Consider the following 26,601-nt stretch of genomic DNA (forward strand, 5'->3'; position numbering starts at 1 on the left):
CTTCCTATGATGAACCTTATCTGCAAGGAGTTTGTTTAATTGGTTTTGTTTTTTACAAAAGCCTCGGCATTTTTATGTTGAGTTTTTGCTTTTAGACTCAAAGAAGAGCTTGTTTGGAAATAAGTTTGGTTCACTCTCTCCCTCACAGATTTGTAGTCACTGTTCCAGTGTCTCCAAGCGTTGTGTACTATCCTGATACTCCATTTCTCATTCACCCACTCACCATTCATTGTGTTACCTGGTAGATCTCAACATCAGTAGTTCTAATAATACATGTAGACGTTGTATTTTATTTCCCCCCATCATCTTTTTAACGGGCAATTTGGCTGATGGTCATATTCTTGGATTCCACTTGCATTCCCTCCAAAATTCATAGGCACAGCTTCATTGTGTTTGGATACTGAATACTGTAGAGATGCAAGAGGTCAAGCAGAGTTTTTCTCTACATTCTGATTACTTTTTTGCACCTAGGTCCCTATCTGAAGAATTCTTTATGAGGAAATTAAAAATCCTGACCAAAATCAGCACATGCTTACTTGGCAATTGTTATCCCTCAATTTTTCCCACAGCTGTGCCCATTTGGTCTCACAGAACCAGTTATTTCAAGGAAATATTCTTCTAGCTTCGAGAATAAGCATTATCGTTGTGTTGGATGCCTTTATCATCGCTCTTATCTATTCTCTTTAATTTTGACTTAGAGCACCCTGTAATTATCTCAAGTTTCCTACTATGATAATAACCTGATATCAGTTGTATTCTATTTCCCATCTGCTAAGTAGTTCTAATGTAGTGTTGCTCTGGTCTCATGTCCTCTGATAGCTGTATTAATCTCTTGCAATGCCATCTTTAAAGTGTGTTTTTAACCTTCTTGAATTCAAATTTTTACTGAATTCTACAGAACAAAAGTTATGAGAATATTTTGGGGATAGGGAAAGCCTTGATGTTTCTTTCGCATTTCTAAAATCTGATTTGCATGTGCTGCAATTATGTTTTTGTATGAATTATAGAGTTCACTAATTTTTTTTTCACAAGTTGCAGAGTTAAAAAATGGTGGGCACTAAAAATTTTCCCTGCCTCTGCTGCTGTACCAAAAAGATTTAAAGGATTTTCTCTGACTTTTCCCTGGCCTTCATTTGAGCGGTCAAACTGCTTTTCCCTCAATTAAAATTTAAGGATTATCTGGATAATCACCATTGCCCTATAACAATGTCTTGCAGATCCATGAGGGGGGTTCAGAAAACAGGATGAGGCAGATCAAGGTTCGGGTAGATTCAGGGACTGTCAAGGGCTCCCTCTATGATTCAAAAACAACAGTGTTCCTGCTGTGTCATCACATAGATGATGGGAGGCAAGGGAGCTATTCGGGGTCTCTTTTGTAAGAGAACTAACGCCATCATGAAGGCTCCACACTCATGACCTAATCATCCCCCAAAGGCCCCACTACCTAATACCACCACACTGGGGCTAGGATTTCAACATATAAACTGTAGGAGAGAACACATTCGGTCTACAGCACTTGCATATTACACATGCTCAAAAAAAAACAGTATTCAATAAATGTTTAATATTCCTAAAACTGCGCTTCATTTCATTTTTTCAATTAAAAACATTTAAGAACAATTACATATTCACATGTATGTGTTTAGATTAAATCTCAAATTGTAAAACTGTTATTAAAGTCCTCCACAATCTACTTATATTCTGCTCAAATCCTAACCATCCAACTTTACTCATCAACACTACTTGTCAACAAAAATATTCTTTGTGGCCACTTTCTTCTATTGTCACAAACACTGGACTCTTTCTTGCTCTGCGATGGCTTCAGCCCATACTGACTTCAATATATACCTGTTCCCTTGTTAAAGCTTTGTTTCTTAAACTTAATTATTAACAGTTAATATATACAACGTAGCTGCTAGAATACAGGATACAGATACATGGAAGCACAGTACCCAGCCAAGGTTAACTTTTGTTATTATTAAAATATATTTGTTCTACTATTATTTAATGAATTAAAATTCCAGTTAAAAGGTTCATCATCTAGGGTCTACGAACTAAGACAGAAATACACACACAAGTATTAAATAGTAGCATTTTCTTACCACCTTTAAAAACAAACAATAACGCTGCAATTGATTTCTTCCTAAAATTGACACTCTAAAGAACTGTTTCCAGTTAAGTGTAATTCTTTTTTTTTTTTGTCATACTCCTTTTCTACCAACCAGAAAATATTTTCCATGCTTGAGTTTAAAAAAAATAAAAAATAAAACTTAGATTTACCTAAATATAGCAAAGGAGTCTTGGACACCTTTAATAAACAAAGACCTCATTAGACAATGCTGTTCAGTTGTTTATGAAAACGCTCTATGGTATCATCTCATGCTGTCATTCCTAATGTTTCCACACTCAAACACAACAAATGGAACAATCTGCTGGCTAGAAGAACTCCTTGTTCTGTAAATATTTTGGTTCAAAGAACATTTAAACAAAATTTAAAACAACCTTCAAGTGTGTTCAGTAAAATTAAAGCGGTATACCAAAAAACAAAAAAACCATAAGTACTTTCCTTATGTCATGACAAATAAGAATTTAAAGAAGATTTACTATTGATGAAATGTGCAACCATCTGCATACTAAATATACTATTTAAAGCATGGCTATTAGAAAAGGAGATGGGTTGTCAAAAAATGTTTTCCATTTCAAGTAGAATTAAGACTTAACTAAGGCTGAAAGACTTTGGTTCAAGTCCCATGAGTCAGAGGTTCCAAAATGTGTTTCTGAAAAGTCAATGTTTCTTTTACAGAACATGTTGGCTGGACCATCTCTGAATCTGATTCCATTAATTTCTCACCTCCCTCCCATCCAAACAACGGCACTAATGTGGGCATAAACCAGCAAGTCAGAGCAAGATACACTTTCCACTCTGCAGACAATAGTAACAAAAGTCTTGTGGTTGGCAAGGACTGTGGGGTAGAAGAAATGGAGAGAAGCTGGTCTCAGGGTACAAAGTTTCACTTATGCAAGATACCTAAGTTCTGGAGGCCTAATGCACAGCATGATGACCATAATTAATAATACTGTATTGTATACCTGAAATTTACTAAAAGGATAGATCTTAAGTTCTGACAAAAACCAAAAAAATAAATAAAGCACAAAAAACAATAATTACATGAAGTGATGGATATGTGAACTACTTTGACCATGGTGATCATTTCAAAGTGTATATGTATATCTTAGTGTGTGTGTATAATTTTGTCAATTATATCTCAATAAAGCCGAGGAAAAAGTATCTTTCTATACTGCAAATCCACATTTTTGAAAGGCATCTTCTGCCAACTGTGACTACTGAGACTGGGCCATCAGTTCACCAATCAGTGTGTTTATCACTGGCGTGTGAATGTTGTGCCTGGACCCTCAGAGGTTAACAGCCCAGATAGTCTCCTTCTCCATTTTTAGTAACTTTCACCTGAGAAACTCCTTTAATAAGCATTCATTATTTTCTACTTTTAAAATGCCAATTAATCTTTGCTTCACGGTTATTTTTAGGCTTTTGTGGAGGTTGCGTCCACCTAACACTGAGCATTTACTATTTTTTATTTTTTTAAGATTCAGCATTAAAGCTCCTTTTGTAGTTAAGAGCATGATCTCTGGAGCCAAGTTCCCTGGCTCTGAATCTAGCTCTGCAACCAGCTTTGTGTGTGACTTTGGGTGAATTACTTAAGCCCTGTGGCTCAGTTTATCCATCAGTAAAATAAACTCTTCAGAATTGATAAGAAAGCTAATTAACATATGAGAGTTAAGGATCAACTTTTCCAAAACTTTTTCCCTATAAGTGAGCTTCCTGGGAAGCTTTAGAGGGAAAAAAGCTTTAAGGCAATAAATCTTAGGGCACTTTTGAGGTAATAATAAACCAGATTACCATTCTGCCGTGTTATGTAAACTATGGACATCCGAACATCAACGGGATCTGGTACATCATACCAGTAGCCTGCTACTTCACAGCTGCCACCAAAGACTCAGACCCATAGCCCACTCGATATATCAAACAACGTATTGACCTTCACTTAGTCCTAAATGCTGGGAAGGCAGAACAGCACTAGAACCAAGCTTCTGCCATGTCACAACAATGTTGGGTCCCAGTACCTTATCACACCAGGGGAAGGGCTGGTATTCCCTTACTTATGCAGCTTAAAAGCCACAGTGCACAAAGACTGGAGTCTACCATTAGCCCTTCAGCTCCTTTTGCAACACTACATAATGCAATGATCACTGCCTCTATTCCCGAGTCCAAGAACTTCCCCCAATAATCACTATTATAGAAGTCAAAGGTCTATGTGAAGTCTAGTGAAGTCTAGCACTGTCATGTCATTCATCTTTGTTTGCCTGAATATATTTAAGGCACTAATAATCATCCTTGCACATAGTGTTGTATTTAGTGTTTGCTATGATTATTCCACTCACCTCTCATTTAACACCCACTTTTAAATAGCACACCACACTCCCATTACCCCTTGGCATTTTATACCTTACACTTGAGGTGTTACCCTTTTTAAGTATTAACTCAATACTTTAAACAATTATCTTATTGAAATCACAAAGCACACATATATATAGGTGTGCTTTGTGATAGATAGATAGATAGATAGATAGATAGATAGATATAATCATTATACTTGTGCTATGAAAACTGAAGCAGAGAAGTTTAAATAACCTGTCTGAGATCATACAACCAGCGAGGGGTAGTACTCAGACTAAGGTCTCTTGGATCCCCAGGCCCATTTCCTTAACCTCCACAATACACTGGGTGTCAGTTTACTCCAGATGACTATTACCTCATCATGAAAGTCACAAGACCTTTACTCAGAATGATACTACAGATCCCAAAGTCAGCTCAGGAGGAACACCTCATCTGTACAAAGTCATCTGAGTACTAAGAAGCTTAATTGCTGCCATACACAATCTCCTAACTCAGATCATTTTTCTGAGTCCTGGACCGGGAACCAAGTATTTAAGAAAGGTCTTCCAACACTGGTTCTTACATTTTATCCTGGAAAACAGTTAAGGGTGTCTGAACCACTGCATTTAATGCATGCCAAGTAGCTGGTGATGGTAGCAGAAATGATTATTGTGGTTATAAAACCTTTAAAGACTCCACACCTTTATACATCCCCCTCTCTGTGTTAAAATTCCTTTGAAGGCCATTATGGTTCTGATGCAAAACTACAAGGACTGTGCAATAGACACTACAGACCGCAAGCCTTACAAACCCGAGCACTACCACAGCAAATTCAAGGCTCCCATCTCATTACAAAGTATACATCCAAAGCTGGATACCTTTTTTATAAAAGGTAAATCTACCAAATGCACATCTGCTCAACTTATCTTCCCACTGAGTTTCACTACAGAATGTTATACTTTATATAACTAATGGGCAATTTTGTAGTAAAATGAGAAATTACTGGCTTTAGCTCTTAAGTATTTTTTGGCAGGCATATTCTGTATTACCCATTTTGTCATTTTGTAAATGACAAAGAATATGTTAAAAAGGTATGTGCAGTAATATGACCTCTTTATTTTTTCCTGGTAATACATAAAACAGTTGGAAGCTGAGTACTGGCAAGATGACATAAACAAACCTTCTGTCTTAATTAAAAATATAAAAGGCAAGAAGAGAATATCCTATCCACTGATGGATTAGCATTTCATTCATTCAACCAGTATTTGTTGGGGGCTCTGAGCCGGACTGTAGATCGTAGCAATGAACTACACAAAGTGTCTGTCCTTGTGGAGCTTACATCATACTGGAAAGATGAAATCAAGTTTAGACTTGTGTTTCTCCAATTTCAATATGCATAAGAATCCCCAGGAATCTTGTTAAAAATAGAGATTTTTATTCCAGTAGATGCGTGTTTGGGGGGGGGGGGGTCTAAGAATCCGCTTTTCTAACAAGCTTCCAGCTGATGTTGCTAAAACTGGTTCATGGAACCCAGTTTGAAGCATCAAGAGGTTGGAGAATTTGAACCCTAAAATCTAAAAGCTCACACTCATTTTCACTAGATATACTCAAGAGTGTGCTTCCATACAACCATCAGAAGATAATTTTAACTTTGACTCTACTGAAGCCATTGCATTTCCACATCATCTAAAATAAAGTACCCATCTCTTGATTTAATCAGTATGGCAGATACACGAGTACAATTAAAGAACTACTTCAACTGTTTTTTTCCCCAAATTCTTAACCAAATTTATAGCATAATCTAATCTACAAAATTTTAATTTTTTCTAAGTAACATAGACACTGTCCAGGTATATACAGAAGTATAATTAGAGTCCATTTCCTATATAATTATGCACTAATAAAGTACGTATAGGTTATATTCTAGTCAAAACATCACAGATTTTAATTAGAATCAGCACCACAAAAAGTTTCAAGTCAGTTTTATACATGATTTAAATACTTTACCGAAGACTATAGTTTATTGCATGTAGCTATACATTCATTAGAAATTACAAATACAGTACATATGGCTTCACTCCCAACCCACTGTAAAATCTGAGCATTCACGAAACCTAACAAGTTGTAGTAGTAGTTCTTAACTCTGGGCAACTTTGTCCTCAAAGAAAAGTCAGCAATATCAGGACATATTTTCAGTTGTCACAGGTGGGATAGGAAACTACTACTGGCACCTAGTGGACAGAGGACAGGGATGTTGTCACATATTCTACAATGCACACACCAGCCAACCTCCAAGATAAAAAAATTATCTATACAAGTAAGTCAAAAGCATAGCTACTGCACAGTCCTGCATTAGATGGAGAGTTCTAGTTTTGGGTATTCAACATTTGTGAATCAATAAGTCATACCAAAAGCAGTAATATTCTAGCAACTTTAAGGCTTTAATATAGTCATTCTTTTAACAAGGGAAATACTAAAATTGATTTTAATCAAGTGTTTTAATATTTTTTATAATACCACAAATGTGACAAGTGTATATTCAAAATGAGTAGATAAGGGGAGGTATATATTAAAACCAGATTTGCAGCTCAGTAAGCTCTGTAGCTTGCTTTTCCACTGTCTTTAATTTTAAATTAGATATGAAATACACCATAAGAACCCATAATCAGCTACAATCATGTATGAACAGCTTAGTGATTTCACATGTTCTTCTATCACAGAGGAAGTATCCACTAGATTAACTTTTAGGAAATATTTAATACCATCTCAACACTTGTATAATCCAAATGCTACCATTGTAATTTTTCAAATCCTACATAGTACACCAAAAAAATTTCATTATATTTTCCTCTCTACCAAGAAATGTAATACCCATATTTATGTAGAGAATAAAATTTCCATCTCATACAACTTTTCATTATAAGTTGCATATTAGTATCCTATTGAATATACATTATTTAGTGTATAGGTCCAAAATGCTTTTATGATATTAAAGATAACTTACTTTTTAGACAAAAGTAATTAAAACAATCATGTGACATTTCAGAAGTGTGTGAACACATGTACACTTCAGGGTATTTTTTAAGCCGTATTATGTCCACGTAATAAAGAAAGGTAGATTCGGATATTGATGAAGAATCCTATTTTAGATTCTAAAAAACAAACCTTATAGTGTTGCTTATGGACCAATTTCTTCACCCCACTTCAGAGCTCCGTCTGCACAGCTCATTCCTTCATCACTCACTTTCTCTCTCTCTCTCTCCTTTCCTGTCAGAAGGCCACTGGACACCAACTTCAACTTCATCACTTTTGCGGACTCCAGTTCATCTCATCTCTCCAACATCTGCTCTTTGCCCTTCCCTTCCCTCCTTTTGTGAAAATAGTTGTCTTCTGGCTGGGAAATCAATTAGAATTTCTTGGGTGTACTTTGTGTTCTAAACTCCTCTCAATGGTTCGCATGATTGATGGATGCCCCGCGGCTACCTCTTTATCTCCAGAAATGTATTTGGCTGACGTCCAGGTGGAGAGGTTTTCCAGAAGTTTGCTTGTTCATCATCCTATCACCATTAACTGCAACTATGTATCTGGTTCTCACCAAATACACAGCCTTATGCAAGGATCAGTGATAAAAGAAATGGTGAAAAAGATGGGTATAAGAATATAACAATAAAAGGCAGAATATGCAGAGTGACACCACTGCTGATGAGTAGTTTAGGAAGTCCAAGAGCCAGAAAAATGGGGACAACTTCATGAAAAAAAATTATATTAAACTGAGCCTCAAATGAAATCTGAAGCTGACTAGCAGGGATGGAAATAGAATTAAACAGAATGCTGAGTGAAAAGGACAGAAAATGACAGAATTTCAAGGCATGAGCAAGATACAATAGAACATAGCGAGTGAAAAGTTCAGTCTAGACTATGAAAGAGATCAAATAACTGGTCAAACTGTATAGACTTTGACTCACAGGCATTGAACAGTCACTGAAAGGACGAAGTATACCCAAGAGAAAAAGAGATCTGAACTTAAGCAGGCAAGTACTTCCAGGCTTTGGAAACAAGATGCCGTGGATAATTTATTAGGACCACAAGCTAAAATGGATATATTTGATTCAGTTTCCCCCGAACAACAAAAACCCCAGAGCCATTATTTAGCTAAAGCCACCAGAACAATAGAATAAACTACTTCATGGTATTACAAAACAGTTATACTGCATGCAAATAGTTGAAATGCAATTCTTCTCCAAACTCATTAGGGGAGACACAGTAATTCCAAGTATAAAATGATACTTTAAAAACATGTATCCCATATTTGGAACCAAGAAAATCAATAAAGTGAAGTGAAATCACAGTAAATAAGGTCTAAAACTTTATCTCACTTTAAATAGCATAAGAAAACTAGTGAATATATATTCATCGATATCAACTGATTAAGGATAGAAACTATAACCTACACTCCAAACAACATTTTTTCAACTTTTTATAAAGACTTTCCTCCTAAACATGTTTACCATGTATGTATGTCAAATCAATTAATTTCCTGAATTAGAAGAGCTGATTTTTACAAATACATGCCCCAAAGTAAATGCTGGGTATTCTTTTGTTTTTAACTCAGCGTAACAGTTGTCTAGAACTTGTGAACAATGACCTCATTCCTAAGTGGACAAGGATGCAGAAAAGCATTTTTCCAAATTAAGCATCTGGTTCCTTGAGAAAGGGTAATATTTCATTATGTGCCTGTGACTCAAAAACATACAGAGACAAAAGACTTGGATATCTATGTAAAGTACACAAAGTGGTATTTGAGGAGGATTATACTTACTCCCTCATTAATAATGACTCTAAAACTATGACAAGCAGTTGCAATTATAAACTGTTAATTTTATTAAATACAGCATGGATATAATGAATACCATCCCAAGCAACTAGGTGGTCCAATAATTTTGATTTTTTTTTTTAACCTCTGGAAAACTGATCAGGAAATCTGGCTAACATCCCAAATAAACTGAAAGAAATTAATTGGATGGCCTTCAACTAGTTTCTGTAGTCTTGTATATACACCAAAACCATATACTCTTAACTGAATTAATTGTGTTGGTACTGTTCAGTCAGAGGTCCCACAGTAGTGTTTACAGTGTTATTTCACTGTACTTCACTGTGTTCAGCTTCAAAAAATGAACAAATCCTTTATCTTTAAAGCAAAATATTGTGTTATATGTCAAAATAAGCATAAAATAACCCCATTTTGAACGGGTCTTACCATGTTGTAATGACTTAATTTGCTCTGTTTCTTTCATTTTTGCTCTTCTAATTCATTTGCTATTTTTGATGTTTTGTTTAACTAGTATGTCATACACTGAGTCTAGTTAGGTCTATAAGAAAAAGCAGAGATCCATATATTCACTGGACACAACCTTGAGGGCATTAGGCAAAATAAACTCAGTATCACAGCCTCAACAAAACCAAACGATGCCTTCCTTACTCCCAAGAAAACAAATACGTCTCAGTCATATTCTGCTAGTCATTGGAGGTTACACAGAACAGTAATGAAATTATGTGCTCCAGGAAACAGGAAGGAGTGGATAAGCAAAAACAAGAAAATTTCCTATAGATCCTGTTCGTTCCAAATATAAGACAAGCACTCTTTATTTAAGAACTTCATTTCTTTTATTATATGAATGAAAAATGGGTTGAAAAGGCCTGGGCTTCTAAGGGTAAATGTGACGTAGGAAAACATTAAATACTACATGTTGTCTTCCACAGAAATTTACTTTAAGAAGCAATAGACAATATAGTCTTTTTATAGATATAATTGGTTTACGTCATTTCCAGTTCGTAGTAACCTTCACAGAGCCTGTCCCCACATCCCAACACTTCACCTCCACTTCAACCACAGGAGTTTCCTTTCAGCCCACTCAACAAAGCTGTCTGAATGCCTTTCACACACTCTTCCTCCTGGATTTCTCTTAGCTAATTCCTGATTACACTTCTAAGTTTAACTCAATGTCCCATCTGGCAAGAGATTCTAGCTCACTGTCCTCCTGCAATCTAAATGATTTTCCAGGGCTCTCTCTCACATTAGCAAACTTCACTTTTTGCTTCTAATAGTTATCGCCATTAGTAACTAAACATCTTTTTGTATTCATTTTCTGTGTTATCCCCAAGTTGACAGTATGTTCGAGATAACCCTTGAAGGAAACATACTTGTTTAGTTCAACTCCCTATATCCAGTGACTAAATCTTAACAGGCATGTATTATTTGATAAGGAGTAATGAAGAATGACCACATTCTTATAAATCTCTTACTTATAAATCCCTTATTACTTAGCACAGTATTTATCATAAACTATTTTTCAACATTTTTTGAACTAGAAAATAATGATAACAGATTCTTCCACTACTGTCTCATGTACACCTGGAAAGCTCTGGCTCTAAAGTAGGTGTGGTCCAGGAAATACTTCAAACTCCTTAAGAAGTCAAAGAAATATAACAAGCCTGATAATAAAGCCTTGAAATTCAAGTATGAGTGAAATGTTCATGTGTATGGAGGGTGGGTAGGGTGTCCCTTAGTTCCTTATTTTACTTTTTAGCCAACCTCTTTCATGTATTTGGTGTGCATCATTAGAGTTTAGATATTCAGTTCACCTCCTAAGGTATGTTTCAAAAATCTAGCATACGTAATTAAAACACACATACCCTATCTCTTCCTTTAGTTTCAAGGAGAATCATTTTTTCTTTTCATGCCAATAAGACGATCCTCCCACTGTATACTGAGCAGCTCCACAACCTCAATGATCTGCCTTGATTTCAATACTGGTGACTTCAGGCTTTTTATGTGTTCTTTTCAGAGTGAGACAAAAGCTCTGGGAGATAAAAATGTTAGAAAGTGGGGTGTTCTGTGTCTGTCTGTAAGTTATGGGCTGAAAAATGACACAAGATAAATTTGCCCTTATGGGGGAGAAAAATATATAAAATTAAGCAATTCCTTACAAGGGGACTTCTTCCTCACATTAGCTATAAACCCTGTTAATCATCTGTTTTTTAAGTTATTTTACATTACCTATTCTTAGAAGGATATTTAGTAGAAATCATAATGAATCAGTTAGCACCTGCACTCACCAGTTATGTGATCTCAGGTAAATCATTAAACCAGAGTTTTCTTCTATTTGTAAAATATTTATTATCAGGCTTGTTATATTTCTTTGACTTCTTAAGGAGTTTGAAGTATTTCCTGGACCACACCTACTTTAGAGCCAGAGCACTCCAGGTGTACATGAGACAGTAGTGGGAGAATCTGTTTGTAAAATAAGAATTCTATTTGTAATGTAAGATTATTTTAAAGGATTAAGGTACATGGCATAGTCTCTGGCACATAGAAGGCACTCTAATTGTTACTGTTGTGGCTGTTTGAGAAAAAACATTTAGTTAAGTCCTTCTGTGGTTTAACAGTTTTTAGGCAAATTTGGAACCCAGGACAGATTTTTTAGTTATGAATGACATCTCCTTCCAAGTCAACCAAGATTCTCTAAGTTTACAGGACACACAGTTATTTTCTGTAAGTTCCACATTAACTCTTAGTTTAGAAAAGTCCAACATATCTCCTCAAAGGAGTACATTACAATTAAGAGGTGCTTGAGAAACACCTTTTTTAAAGATATATTTAAATATCTTAAATATTTTGGAGAGCAAGTGCTCACGCAAGAGAGTGCACAAGCAGGATGGGCAGAAGGAGAGGGAGAGAGAATCTCAAGCAAACTCCATGCTGAGCACAGAGCCCAAGGCAGGACTCGATCTCACTACCCATGAGATCATGACATGAGGGAAACCAAGATTCACACACTTAGGAGGCTATGCCACCCAGGCACCCCATCAGTGGTACTTCTTTCTTTTGAACATCCACATACACCCTGGCTTTATTATATGAATGAAATCCCTAAATGAAAATCAAGACTAATCTTTTAAAGTTTCTAAATTTATCATCTATATTTATCGATCAATTTGATACTTGAAATTCAGAGAGAAATTTAAGTGCTTAAAAATTATAAATATCAAGCAGAGCACACAAAGAATAAAGGGAAGAAGATTCTGGAAACAGTTGTTTTAATCTTCAAGTCTCTGTAGATCTCTCCATTAAAAAGACAGTACAAGAAAAAACTTCAAAACCAAAAACCTGTAGATACTATCTATCACAAAACCAGTATTAGTGGGTAAGGATAAACTGCCAGCAACTATAAAGACCGCCGTTTAAGATAATGTGCAGACCAAAGAGGAGGGGGGAAGGGAGCCCAAAGAGAGTAATACAAAACCATCATCAGGTACTCTCTGGATAGCTTAGCAGGTCATTCTGGAAAGAAGAGCAAAAACTCAAAGGGGCCAACTAGTCTCCAATTCAAAGTTGAAAACAAAGGAGCCACATGAAGGTTCTCACTCTGCTGGGAATTATTAGGAGTCTGGGCCCAAACTAAGAAAGCCCCTTCTAAGTCAAAGCATCAGTCCATGGGGCGCCTGGGTGGCACAGCGGTTAAGCGTCTGCCTTCGGCTCAGGGCGTGATCCCGGCGTTATGGGATCGAGCCCCACATCAGGCTCCTCTGCTATAAGCCTGCTTCTTCCTCTCCCACTCCCCCTGCTTGTGTTCCCTCTCTCACTGGCTGTCTCTATCTCTGTCAAATAAATAAATTTAAAAAAAAAAAAAAGAAAGCTAGGACAGCCATGATAATGGGTATCTTCTAACTTAGTAACAAATTTATGTTTGTGGCAGACAACTTCTAAAGAGACCCACAAACAATTCCCCCACCTCTCAATACTCACAATCTCACAGAATCCCCTCCTGAGTGTGCATTGCATACACTGACTAGCTTTGAATGAAGAGAATAGGACACAAGTGATGGGGTGTTACTTGTAAGATCAAGTTACAAAAAGACCACGCCTTCATTCCTGAATGACAAGTAGTGAGGCAGCTCTGGGTAAGTCCACAGGGCAAAAGCTTGAGGCCTGCCAACAACTACTTGCATAAACTTGGGAGCAGATCCATTTGCACATGGATGATTCAGGTGAGACTACAGCGTCAGCCAGCAGAGGCCAGCTGGACTACAATCAAATTAAAGACCCTGAACCAAGGCCAACTGGCTGTGCTGTGCCTAGACGTATGTCTCACAAAAACTGTGAGACAATGCACCTTTGTTATTTAAGGTCACTAGGTTGGGGATGATCGGTTATGCAGAAAGCATAGTACAATACATAATATAAAGTTCAAGTTAGTAATAACAAGTTATGATCATTTATCCATTTGTTTATTTAACATTCAATAAATCTCCCCCTCGTATCAAGACTGCACTAAGCTCTGGGAAGACTCCAGATTCCTCAGTTGAAGGATAGTGAGATAGAATTCAACTGTTTTGGAATTTTATTTGCTTCAGGGGTGAGATAGAGAATGGGTGGAAGATTACACCAGGTTTAGGGAACTAGGCAAAATATATACACATCAGAGGCAGAAACCTTAGCAGATGGAAGACAACTGCTTTGAAAAGAATTTGTGAAATGTTAAATATTACTAACACTAAAGTTTGAGGGTCTGAGGAACTTCTAATTGAATTTACAGATCTGAAACACAGGCTGGTGAATAATTAAACAGAGGGCTAGAGAATGATTTTATCTTGAACAAGTAGATAATAAATGAAGCCATCAGCACGGTTTTACAGAGAAAACCACTCACCTATGTACGGGAAACCTAAAAATTATGAACAGGATCCTATAAACAAAACTAAGAGGAAGCCACAAACAAAAAGGAGGTTCAGAAAAACAAGATATTATAAAAAAGGAATGAGATTCCTTCTGGAAGAACATATCAGACAAGAGGGTCCAGTGCTGCAATAAATCAAGTAAAGACTGATAAACGTCTCGTGGATTCCCCAAAGGGTCACTGAGGACCTTGGTGAGAGTAGTTCCAACAGAAGGTGGGAATGGAACTCAGGCTACAATGAAATGAGGAATAAGAAGTTAAATTATTCTAGACAAGGTTGGCTTCAGGGCAACCTGAGTTAAGAGGATTTTTTTTGTTTTGTTTAGTTTCAATTAATGGAAGGAACTTGAATATGCTGGGATGTTGATGGCAATGGGGGAAGTGGAGGGAGGGTAACCAGAGCTCAGAAGAGGAAACAGTCTTAATAAGAGTATGGTTACAGATGTAGGACTCTTTATAGGTTTGGTGCCAAGATGGCAGGGATGTTGCCATGTGGGAGTGCATAATTATGCTCTGAAGTTGGAGGTAAGACTGTGTCTAACAATAGGGGTAAAGATAATGGGATTGGACCAGCATTTCTCAACTGAAGGAGGGATTTTGCCCCATTCAGTCCACATTTACTAATAACTGGAGATGTTTTATTTACTACAATTAGGGGCATCTGGTGGGTATAGGCCAAGCATACTGCTAAACAGTGTACAATGCAGAAGACAGGCTTGTACGACAAAGAATTATCTAGCTCAAAACGCCACAGTGAGGTTAAGAAAGCCTGGGTTCAGCATTTGAGCAAAGTTTGGGAGGTTTAAAATATTCACAGAGGAGGATGGGGAATTGACTATTCAATCATAGTATACTTGCTTTAAAATATTCTGTGCCTCCTGGAAAATGAAGACGATATTTTTGAATGGCAACAATCTGCACTGCTTTATAATTTTCTCCAGCACTATGACGTTTGAGTCAAGGCTTAGAGAAGTGAAAAGTTAGACTAATACTTGGAGTTTTAACAATGGGGGTGCATTTGAAGGACAAGGGAACTGAGAATATCCATGATCTGCTGAAGCACCAGAACATGACATCTAAACTAGGCAAGGAAGGGTATAAAACAAAACGTAGCCAAAAGAAACGGAGATGAGGGACCTGAGTTTCCTTTAAAATCCATATACGCGCAGGAGTAATTTAGCAAAAGACATGGAAGGACAAAATGTTGCAGTCAGAACTTACGGAATAGTCTTAGTACTTACTCTGTCAGCACAGTTAAGATGATGGCAATATGCAGACTGGACCCGATGGGTAGGTAAATTAAGGTCACTGGAAATGAAAAGGGTAAAGACCTGAGAGGCCAGAGTGATGAAGAAATCACACAAGGCCAGTAATGTACTACTGTGTGTATCCCTACATCCGTCATTTCATCACTAAACAGCCACAGAAAAAGAAGCAACAGAGAGTGAGTACTGTAGTAATTGTAACCAAAGGGACTTCTTATAGGGTCCAATACTAGAAAGATCAATAAAGGAATTAGTCACACAGAATACAACAACTGGGTACTTGGCAAGAGTATAAAAACCCAACTCTCTAAACTTAGGGTTGACTGATAGCCAGAGTTCCAGTAATATTATTTCAGGGTTCCATCTCAGTGACTTCTGCATTGACTGGATAAAGAATAAATGAGGCTACCCAAAGGTAAAAGACTATTTTTGAGGCAAAAAAGGTGCTTCAGTGGGTCAGACAATGGAAAGTTATTGAGAGTTAAATATTCTGCAAGATACAGCAGTGAAACTGGGGAATGAAATTTAGGAACAGATTCTTAACAGGTGAATTTGAGGTAGAAAGAGAGCGCAAGATGCTAAAATTTCCAAGGATGAAGGGAAAATGTCCAGAAAGTCAATAGACAGAATATAGAAGAGTAGATTATAGTATAACCTTTCCACCAAAGAGACAGTGGATATGGTGGTCATTTTCTTTCAGCTTTGGGTAGTTGCTCCAAGTGCTACTGGTAGAATTTGGCACTGAGTGCCATTAATATCACCTGGAGCAGCTTGTTAAAAATTTGGATTCTATTGCTTCTCCACCTTTTGGCTAAGATCAAGTATAAAAATTTGGATTCTAAACAAATCCCAAACTATTCTTCACTAAGATTTCATATATTCCAGGGATCTATGTTCTTAACAGTTTGTGTATCTAAATCAGGACTAAAGTCTGGGAACTAGCAGTATTCATAACTTAATACACATCTGTCTCATCATCAAAAGTTTAATTATTATAGTTTCATCTTCACCAAAAATTTACTACAAGCCAGATGTCTTCCAAAGTACTTGAAATTCTATTCAAATTTAAACTTTAAATTCAAACTTTATAGTTATTTTATTCAATCCTAATAACTTTACAAAGCAGATGTTATTGGCATTTTCAATTTAAGATAAGGAAATTAGGCAGTAAAGTTGCCCTCTGAGCACAGACAGTCCTAAGGGAGACCATTCCCCTTCTAACTACGCTATCATGATAAAATTAACTAACATGAACGTTTTCCTTTGGCTTTTAAGTAGAATTTGATCGTATATATTGTTAAAAGGTCATCACATGTTCATCCTAAGCCCTGATATATATTTTAATAGAAACAGGGAAATGACCTAAAATAAAATCATTTTGTCAAACAAAACATTTCAAGACAAAAAGTTGTCAAAGAAGTAAATAATCCAAGTCGTTAGTGATAAAAGTTACAAATAATTCCTATGGACCTCCTCACACTTATTACTACTTCTTTCATTTCCTTAGCCCACGTAGGTATGAATTCAACTAAGAAGTTCATCAGCTCAAAAACGGGGAATAAAGGGAATTCAACTCCTTGATGTCATGAAACTCAACCTTCGAATACTTACATTTAATTCGTTTTTTAGTATTTCTTCAAGATGATGACCTACATGATTCTCATCTTCTTTTGTGTCCATTACTATGCAAATGTATTGTGAAATTCTTTCTGAGATAAAAAAGAAAAAAGATATTGTTTCAAACAGAAAATGGAACAAGGCGCTAGTGTGCTAAAATCAAGGCTAACTTGCTGTTTCTAACTGTCGAACTAGGAAGGTTTTACCTTCAGGCCAGTGAAGTCACTTGGAAGTCACACTTATAAGTCCCTGACCCTTTACCACCCAAGTCAGTAAAGGTATGTATTCAACACTGTGTAGATGGCTAACCAGAACGTTGTGTAAGCAACAGAAATAAGCCATCTTAGGATACATTATGAAGGACTAACTGGAAGTGACAGCTGTTTGGCTTGACAATTCAATCCTCCTACATTTATTTGGAGTCTCCTAGAATCCGATAAAATCCCATCTCTCAAGTAGATCCCTTCCTCAGGCTAGAAGATTATCTCCTGTGTTCAGCTCACTGTGCCACCTACTGCCCTGGGTGGGTGAGTACAGCAGTTTCCTTGGGATTCCTCTCAATTTTGTCAATTAAATACAATTAAGTTCCCACCTGTTTAAGTGTTACCACAAGTGAAAAGAGCAAAACCGATTTTCTCCAAATTTGTTAGACCTCTTTGACATGATCTGATTCAAAAACAGAAGCCATATGACCTAATAATTTCACCTTTGTTAACCCTGGATGCATGCTCCCAAAAGATATGCAGTCCTCCTCTATAGTAGACAAATCTAAAATGCTAAGATATAGCTATATTACTGCCAATTAAGAAGACGTTACATGGTATTATATGAAGAATGAAGAAAAAAGGCTGAATTTTAAATAAGAAACCTAAATCAAATTAGTTCGATTAACATTTAACCCAGCTCCTTCTTACATGGATAGGTCTATATAATTTGGTGTATATAAACATTGATACAGTGATAGTTCATCATTTTATCATACAGTGAGAGTTTATCAAAGCTGGGGACAACAGACCACTTAAAATATTAACAATATCACCAATAGTACTCCTATTACTACCTTCTACTTACCAAAAATATTATATGGTGCTGGAGCTATATGTTCTGTTAGTACCAATCTTCATGACGAACCTTTATGATAATTTTCTGAAGCCACGTTAGAGATTCCAGAAACCTGACTTCACAGAAAGGAACTTTTTTCATGATCACTCTTACCAAGGCATTATCGATTTTATTAACATTTTCAAAGAAAATCTTTGTTGATTCTCTTGTATGTTTATTTTCTAGTTCTTGAATTTCTACTATCCAATATTTTTCTTCCTTCCACTATCTTTGGATTTAGTTAGCTGTTTTCTTGAAAAAGATGCTTAAACTGTTTACGTCCAGATTTTCCTTTATTTTTATATTTACATATAAAGCCTTAAATTTTCCTCTAATTGAAACCCTTAGCTTTATTTCAAACATTGTGACATTTTCATTCAAGTTATTTCATTTTCAGTTTAAAAGATTTCATACACTTTCCTTTCATTTTAACGTTTTGTAATTTCTACTTTAATTTCTCATGTTATTTCTCATGAAGTTCTCATGAATTACATAGCATATTTTTATTATTTTGTGTTTGTTGTACAAATTACTATAAATTTAGCAAACACCCATTAACTAGTTCCAAATTCTGTAGGCCAAACAAGAGAAAACATGTACAGACATGATAAAGCAAATGGGACAATATGTAAACAATGGGTGAACAGGTCTATCTAGATAAAAGAGAAATGGAACTTAAGTGTACTATTCTTTCACCTTTTGTTTGAAAGCATACTAAAAAATATCCTACCACCTCAAAATAAGGCACAATAAAAAACCATATATATGTGTGTGTGTGTATATATATGCGTATGTGTATATATGTCTCACGGTAGGAAACCTTAAAACTCATCTTTTAAAAAATATTTTAACTACTGGATGTGGTGGAAGTGTTAATACTACTGTGGTAATCACTTCACTATACATATATTTCAAATCATTACGTTGCATACCCTAAACTTGCATGATGTTGTATGTCAATTGTATCTCAATGAAACTGGATAAAAAATAAATTCACACCTCTATTCAGTGAAGATCAACTGAAGAAAACCTAAGAATCTAGATTCAAGGCAATGTAACAAAAAATGAGGTGAATCTTTTATCATGGTGATTTCTATACTGTCTGCCAATGTCTTATATTTCCCAGTTATTCATACTCCAAGTAGTCTATGCCAGACTTGCCATTTCCTTCATAGTGTCCACTGTAGATATTGATTTGTCCTTCCCCTAGTAATAAAAAATCCTCCACCTAACCAGTGTCATCCACAGTCTACACTAGGTTGAATCTTCATCAGTTCCCAAATTCAACAGTTTTCAATACTGGTTGCCCACCAGAATCAACTGCTGAGTTGTGAGAAAGAAGTGTTGTTAGTCAACTGCCTTTGATATTTCTAGTGTCAAACTATTTAAAAAACCTAAATCTACCCAAATTCCTACTCTAATCCACATGGCTCACTGGAGTTCACAATTTAAGCATTTCTTACCCAATATTATAAAGGCAATATAAGAAAAAACAGGCAATGTTCACCAATTACAAATACAAGGCCATTCTTGGGCATTCAATAACGTTAAATCATTAAGCCACAAGCAATTTTTAAAAATGACCCATCTCTAACTTCAAATACTCCCTGTGTCTTAATAATTTCAGTGTTTGTTTAAAGAAAAAGGGAGGAGGGGCGCCTGGGTGGCTCAGTTCCTTAAGGGTTGGATTCTTCCCTTTCGGCTCAGGTAATGATCTCAGGGTCCTGGGATCCAGGCCCACATCCTCTGGCTCCCTGCTCAGTGGGGAGTCTGCTTCTCTCTCTCCCCCTGGTCTTCCCCTGGGCTCATGCTCCTCCCCACTCTCTCAAATAGTTAAATCTTTTTTTAAAAATCCATCTGTGGAATTTAAGAAACAAATCAGAGGATCATAGGGGAAGAGAGGAAAAAATAAAACAAGATGAAATCAGAGAGGGAGACAGACCATTAAGAGACTCTTAAGCATAGGAAACAAACTGAGGGTTGCTGGAGGGGAGAGGGGTGGGGGGATGGGGTAACTGGGTGAAGGGCATTAAGGAGGATGTAATGAGCACTGAGTATTATATAAGACTGATGAATCACTGACCTCTACCTCTGAAACCAATAATACATTATATGGTAATTGAATTTAAATAAATAAAAATTTTAAAAATCCATCTCAGTTCTGTCCCACTAATACTTTCCAAGTTTTAATATTTCACCCAAAATGCAGTAATTATGTATAATAATGAAATACACATCTTGAGTAACAGTCCTATGTTTTCATCCCTGAATTGAAAACTAAAATGGATAGCTTCTGATCATTCATATATTAGTTTATCCATTAGATCTAGGGTGAAGCATCTCATGTGATTTCTACTAATAATCCCACAAACATACTGACAGCCCTAACCAGGAATGTTAACGTACTTAAGATCTTCACCAACAAAAGACAACAGCAGTGACTATACCTGGGCCATGCAGGTGGAAACCCAAAATGGAAAAGAATGGAGCTGGAGAAGCAGGTCTCAAATAAATTCAACCTCCTCAATTCCACACTTATTCTAGTAACCCCCAACTGAGGGAGAAAAAAATATATGTAACATTTAAAATTCTTTTTTTTTCATGAAGCACAAAACTTTCCAAATATGATTAATATTTATTATTTCTCAAAGCAAAGAATTTAACAACTTCTTTGAGGTAAATAATGAAATCAACAAAAACAGGAGCCTTTAGAAATGTTCATCTGTTGTTCTAACTATTAATAAACCACTTCTTAGAAATTTTTAGAGGTTAAAATAAACACAACAATAGCATAGGGGGAGGACCATAAAATCATTTTGCTTCCCAGAATCATAAAAACTCTACTACAAGAATCCAATCTTTGTTCTCTCCCCCCCAAAAGATATAAAGATAAATTAGAAAAATACTGGAGTTAAATTCAGATCAGACCTGACCTGTCAACTTTATTACTAATATTAACTTCTTAGTTTTAGTTGCTGCAGTATCTTTTTTTTAAATCTTCCTAAAAGGATGGTTATAACACATGAAGTATTTTAATATCTAAACCTGTAGGGTAATTTCCCCCCCAAAAAATCTGTTTTAACACACAGTCTGATTTACACTGGATAACTTTATTTACATATAGCATTTAGGTATCACACAACTCAATGTAACTTAATAGAAAGAAAATTCTAATGGAACATGACCTGTAGTCTACATATTAGTATTAAAAAGCTGTAAGCATCATTTAATAAGCTCAAATTTTTCAGTTAATATCTCATCCCCATGAGTGAGAACTTTTAAATGGTCAGGGTATATGTATAATTACAATAATTATGCCAAAAATAAAGTACACTTTGATTTTACTTTATTGACTGTAATGATTAATTTTATATGTCAACGTGGCTGAGCAATGGGGTGTTCAAAGATTTAGTCAAACATAACTTGGGTGTTTCTGTAAGGGTATTTTTAGATGTGGTTTACATTTACATAGGTAAACTAAATAAAGTTGATTGTCCTTCCTAACATGGATGGGCCTCATCCAATCAGTTGAAGATCTGAATAGAACAAAGGTTTGACCTGCCAGGAGTAAGAAAGGAACCTCCTGCTTAATGGTCTTAGAGCTAAAATACCAGCTTTTTCTGGTTCTACAGCAGCCTGTCAGCCTTACAGCTTCAACTGTGACTCTGGATTTGTAAATTTGGGACTTGCCAACCTCCATAATCAATAATCACATGAGCCAATTCAGGTGTATATGTGTATATGTGTATCCTGTTTGTTCTATTTCTTTGGAGAACCCTGATTGGCAAATAATTCTAAGTATTCTTCAACAGATAACAAATTATTTCCAAGTCTTCATCACAGAATTCCAACCTCCTTTTGCTCTATAAAAGGCAATAAATGAACACCCACACCTTGGGCAACACACCTTAGTCTTCAGCCAGATCATACCACCTACATTTCCCTAGATATACTTTGACCTTTGGACGAATGTACATGTTCCCCCTACCTGCAATGCCATTACATGTCATTGTCTAATTCTCCAAAAAGGACCACCTGAAGCATCATCTGCTTTAATAACCATAGGCCAGTGTTTTAGCTGGTTGGGGGAGGTGGGGCGGTGGGAGCAGCAGGAGGGAAAAAAACAACAGGGAGGTAACAAACCAGGGAGACTCTGAAATTACAGTATCCCCCATATCTCCAAACCCACAATTCTGATACATAAAGATCCCTCTTAAAAACACATGTAAGCACACAGGATTCTCCTCACATCTAGGTATGAATCACTGTGTTACTGAATCTCAGTGTTCCAAAGGAAAGGCCCTTAGTGTTGAGTTTCAGAAATAGAAATTTACATGTACCTTGGCTCTAATAAGCCTATTCACAAAGCTGATGTTCAGGCAGTACACAGCAACAGACTCATGGGAATCCTTATAGGCAGCAATCATTTTTGTAGTCAGTGCATTTATTCTGATTATTACGTACTCATGCCATATTAAGCAGTTATAATATAGTCTTTGCTTTTTACTACAGTAGAGACTTTTATACATTTCTTTTCATCATCATAGCAATTAGGAATTATTCTCCCCATTTTATAGATTGATTCTATAAAGCTATTAAGTTGCCCAAAGTCACAGAGCCACGAAATTGTAAACTTCTAGTTTTCTAACTCAAATCTTTGTGAAATTAGTATCCTAAAGGGTTATTTTTCTCTTTCATATTATTCTGCATTTTTATTTTACTTTTACTAAAATTTTTACTTTGTATTTTGTCATTTACTAGTTTTCCTCTCCCACAAAATCAGTAACTCCTAAACTCAGGAAACTAGAATTTACTTGCTAACTTTTAATTTCCCAACACCCCCCCCCCCCCCACCAGATTTTAACACAGGGCACTAACAAGAAGGTATTGAACACTTAATAGTTTCCAGTCCCTGTGCTAGGACCATGACTAAGACATATTGTTATGCGCTGAATTTTTTTCCCCTACCAAAGTCACTATGGGAGTTCTAACCCTGACTATCCTCAGAATGTAACTATATTTGAAGATAGGGACTTTAAGACATAAAATGAGGTTAAAATGAGGACAATTAGAGTGATTCCTAAGCCAATATGACTGGCGTAGTTATAAAGAGGCAAATACAAACTAACAATGGAAAAATTATCAAAGTCAATCCCTACATAAAACTTACATAAAAAAAATAAGAGCAGAAAAACACTTCTAAAAATAATGAACACATACCAGAATGATATGCCTACCAAACCAGTTAAAATTGCAATCTACTATTTTACAATGAGTCAAAAAAACATTAAGACAATGAAACCAAACATTAAAGAACTATGTAATTTAGAATTTTAAAAGCTCATAAATTAAGTGGCAGTAGTCAGGAAAGAATTTAAAATAAAAGACTATTTCAGAAATGAGGACTATACAGATATGATACAGGTACAAAATTAACAGATAATAATTTAAGATAAAAAAAGGAATATTTTTAAATTAAAAAAAGAAGAAGAAATAAAGATTCAATAAATGTGACAAATATTGACCTTGGGTAAAGATGGTCCAACACAAACATAATAGGAATCCATGAAGAAGAGAATACTGAAATTTTTATTTATACACACACACTCCAGCATCTCACAGTAAGTGTCTCCAAATATTTGCCAGTAAAAACCAATACGAAGACATTTTCTAGTAAAGTTACTAGACTTTTAAAAATATCATTCTTTTGGGGAGCCTGGGTTGCTTAGTCGTTAAGCATCTGCCTTCGGCTCAGGGCGTGATCCCAGAGCCCTGGGATTGAACCCCGCATCGGGCTCCTGCACTGGGAGCCTGCTTCTTCCTCTCCCACTCCCCCTGCCTGTGTTCCATCTCTCAGGCTGTCAAATAAATAAATAAAATCTTAAAAAAAAAATCATTCTTTTGGTCCCCTATACAAAAAGAATAGATAATAGAGGTAGTAAGATAATCATCAGAATTTATTCAATAAAAACAAAAGAACATATTTAAGTTATTCAAGGAAAAAAAAAATGAGCCAAGATTTTATATTCAGCAAAATTGACGTTCAAGTATAGAGCACACAGTTATCAACTTGAATGAAGAAAACTATTTTCCTCTGAATATCTCTTAAGGAATGTGCTAGAGCTCAAGGTCTCAGACAACCAAAGACTAGAGAGACATATACAGAATGACTGAGGGACAGCATAAAAGAATTACTTTCAGGGGCGCCTGGGTGGTTCAGTTGGTTAAGCATCTGCCTTCGGCTCAGGTCATGATCCCAGGGTCCTGGCATCAAGCCCCACATCAGGCTCCCTGCTCAGGAGGGGAGTCTGCTTCTCGCCCTCCCCCCGCTCATGCTCTCTCTTACTCGCTCTCTTTCAAATAATATAATTTTTTTAAAAAGTTACTTTCAGAACTATGACTAATTAAGGTCTAAAATTAACTGAATACAGTATATAACTGGCTGTATAATATGAAAATATACAATACAAACAAGAAAATGCAATAGAAATGAATGGAATATGTAAAAAAAATTATGTAACTCTTTTCAGAAATAGTCTTGGTTGATAGTGCCTATACTTTGAGACCTAGAGGGTATACTGTTGAATAAAATATCTGAATGATTATAGAATATTCTAATTCTGTTAATTCCTCTATCTTTGAGAACCAGAATTCTCAATGGAGTGGAAGTAAAATACAATTTGAATTGTAAGTATCAATATAAATTTATGAAGCATTTCATCTTCATGTGAACACACACAAAAAGTACTTAAGTTTAGAGGATGACAGAATGAATTCAGTTGAATACTGAAAAAGGAAAATGAACATTTATCTTTCTATGTAAGCTGTACAGTGGGTAGGTAAGCTGTACATGAGAAGTGTTTGTGAAAGTACCTCAATTAATATATGAAAACTAATTGATCAAATTAAAATGTCATTATTTTGCACACACCCACCATGTATTAACAAATCTAGACATTGAATATCAATGGCTACTATCATCAGAAAATAAAAGATAGCCAGACATTTGGTGTCTCGTAATTAAAAACTCATACGACCTCTAGACTTACCAGACATGAAACTAAATCTGATTAAGCTTCTAGAGCTGGCTGTCACTTCGTAGAAGACAGAAAAACATATTGAAATATGCATAATTGCACCATGCAAGAATATACACTCATCAGTCTACACCCATGGAGTGAGATTTCACAGGTCATTAAAAAAAAAAAAAACACAACTAAACCATAGTGTCTAGAAATGTAAATCTGAGTGATAAAGCTCAGAAGAAATGAGGAAATTGCTGTAAAATCTTGATAGCTACTACTTTTGAGAAGGGAGGTTTTAACTGTATAAAATTATGAGGAAAAGCCTCTGCTGTGAGTGGCCAAGTTTTTTTCTTGATCTGTGTGATATTACACAGATATGCACATTACTCTTTAAGTTACAGATCTGGTTTGGATTTCTATTATCTGTGGTTTGATAGCAAAATGTCTTAAAAAAATAAGAAGTAGAAAAAACTTTATGCAAGCATACTAGTCCTTTCATCTATACTTCCATTTATTCAGGAAATATCTTTATATAAGATCAAGGGACAAAATAAAGGTCTTCAGTATATCACGTAAGGATACCTAACAAATGTTAAAACAATGGGTAAACTTTTAAATATTTAAATTAAGAGAAAAGCTAGGAATGCCTAGCTGGCTCAATCAGTAGAGCATCTGACTTTTGATCTCAGGGTCTTGTGTTCAAGTCGCCCACTGGGTGTGGAGCCTACTTAAAAATAATAAAATAAAAATTTTTAAAAATAGTAAAGAGAAAAGCTGAAAGCATAAAGTAACAAGATCATTATTTTTATTCACAAGCTGCTAAGCTTACAAATTCAAGTTACCATAGAGAGTCCTTTAAATTCTAGTTCATGAAAGCAATGTTACTAATAAATAAAAGATATTAGCACCCTTTCAGTAAAAACAATTGAGCCAGAGTAACTCAGCCAAACACTGGATGATTTCTCACTGGGTAGCTGACAAATATTATGTCTAATATTATAATAAACATTCTAACCAAAATCTTATGATGCAGGCAAAATTATCATGTCCTCTTTACAGATAAAGATTTAAATGATTTGCCTGGGATTAAATTCAGCTAGCAAACTGAAAACCCAAGATTCAAACCAGGCAATCTAGTCTAGAATTGAAAACCTCAAACACTCTACATGTTAATAGAACCTATAAAGAATATAGGTAATTTCCTAATTCAGGAGTTTTCCCACTTTTTTTTTTTTTAAACTGAAGTCACATATGTCAAATGGTAGTCTCACACATTCATGGAGTAAACAAGATTCTCTGCAGTTTCTAGCAAACCCTTCTCTTCCAAGTGCTAAGGCCTAGGAGGTTGTAATAGAAAATGACATCACAGTGGGGAAAAATATGATGTCTTTTTTCATTGC

At 35.8% G+C, this 26,601-nt stretch overlaps 1 protein-coding gene across 4 annotated transcripts in view; it reads right to left on the minus strand.

Moving 5' to 3' along the window:
* The window catches only part of CRPPA (CDP-L-ribitol pyrophosphorylase A), a 290,868-nt gene that overhangs the window by 136,461 nt on the left and 127,806 nt on the right, over nt 1–26,601 (minus strand). For all 4 annotated transcript variants that reach the window (XM_011222602.3, XM_034668623.1, XM_034668614.1 and 1 more), the window contains exon 6: nt 17,070–17,167. In XM_011222602.3, the coding sequence (XP_011220904.2) occupies nt 17,070–17,167 (98 nt within the window). The remainder of the gene's footprint in view (nt 1–17,069; nt 17,168–26,601) is intronic.

This window comes from Ailuropoda melanoleuca, chromosome 1 (assembly GCF_002007445.2).
Source record: "Ailuropoda melanoleuca isolate Jingjing chromosome 1, ASM200744v2, whole genome shotgun sequence".
NCBI lineage: Eukaryota > Metazoa > Chordata > Mammalia > Carnivora > Ursidae > Ailuropoda > Ailuropoda melanoleuca.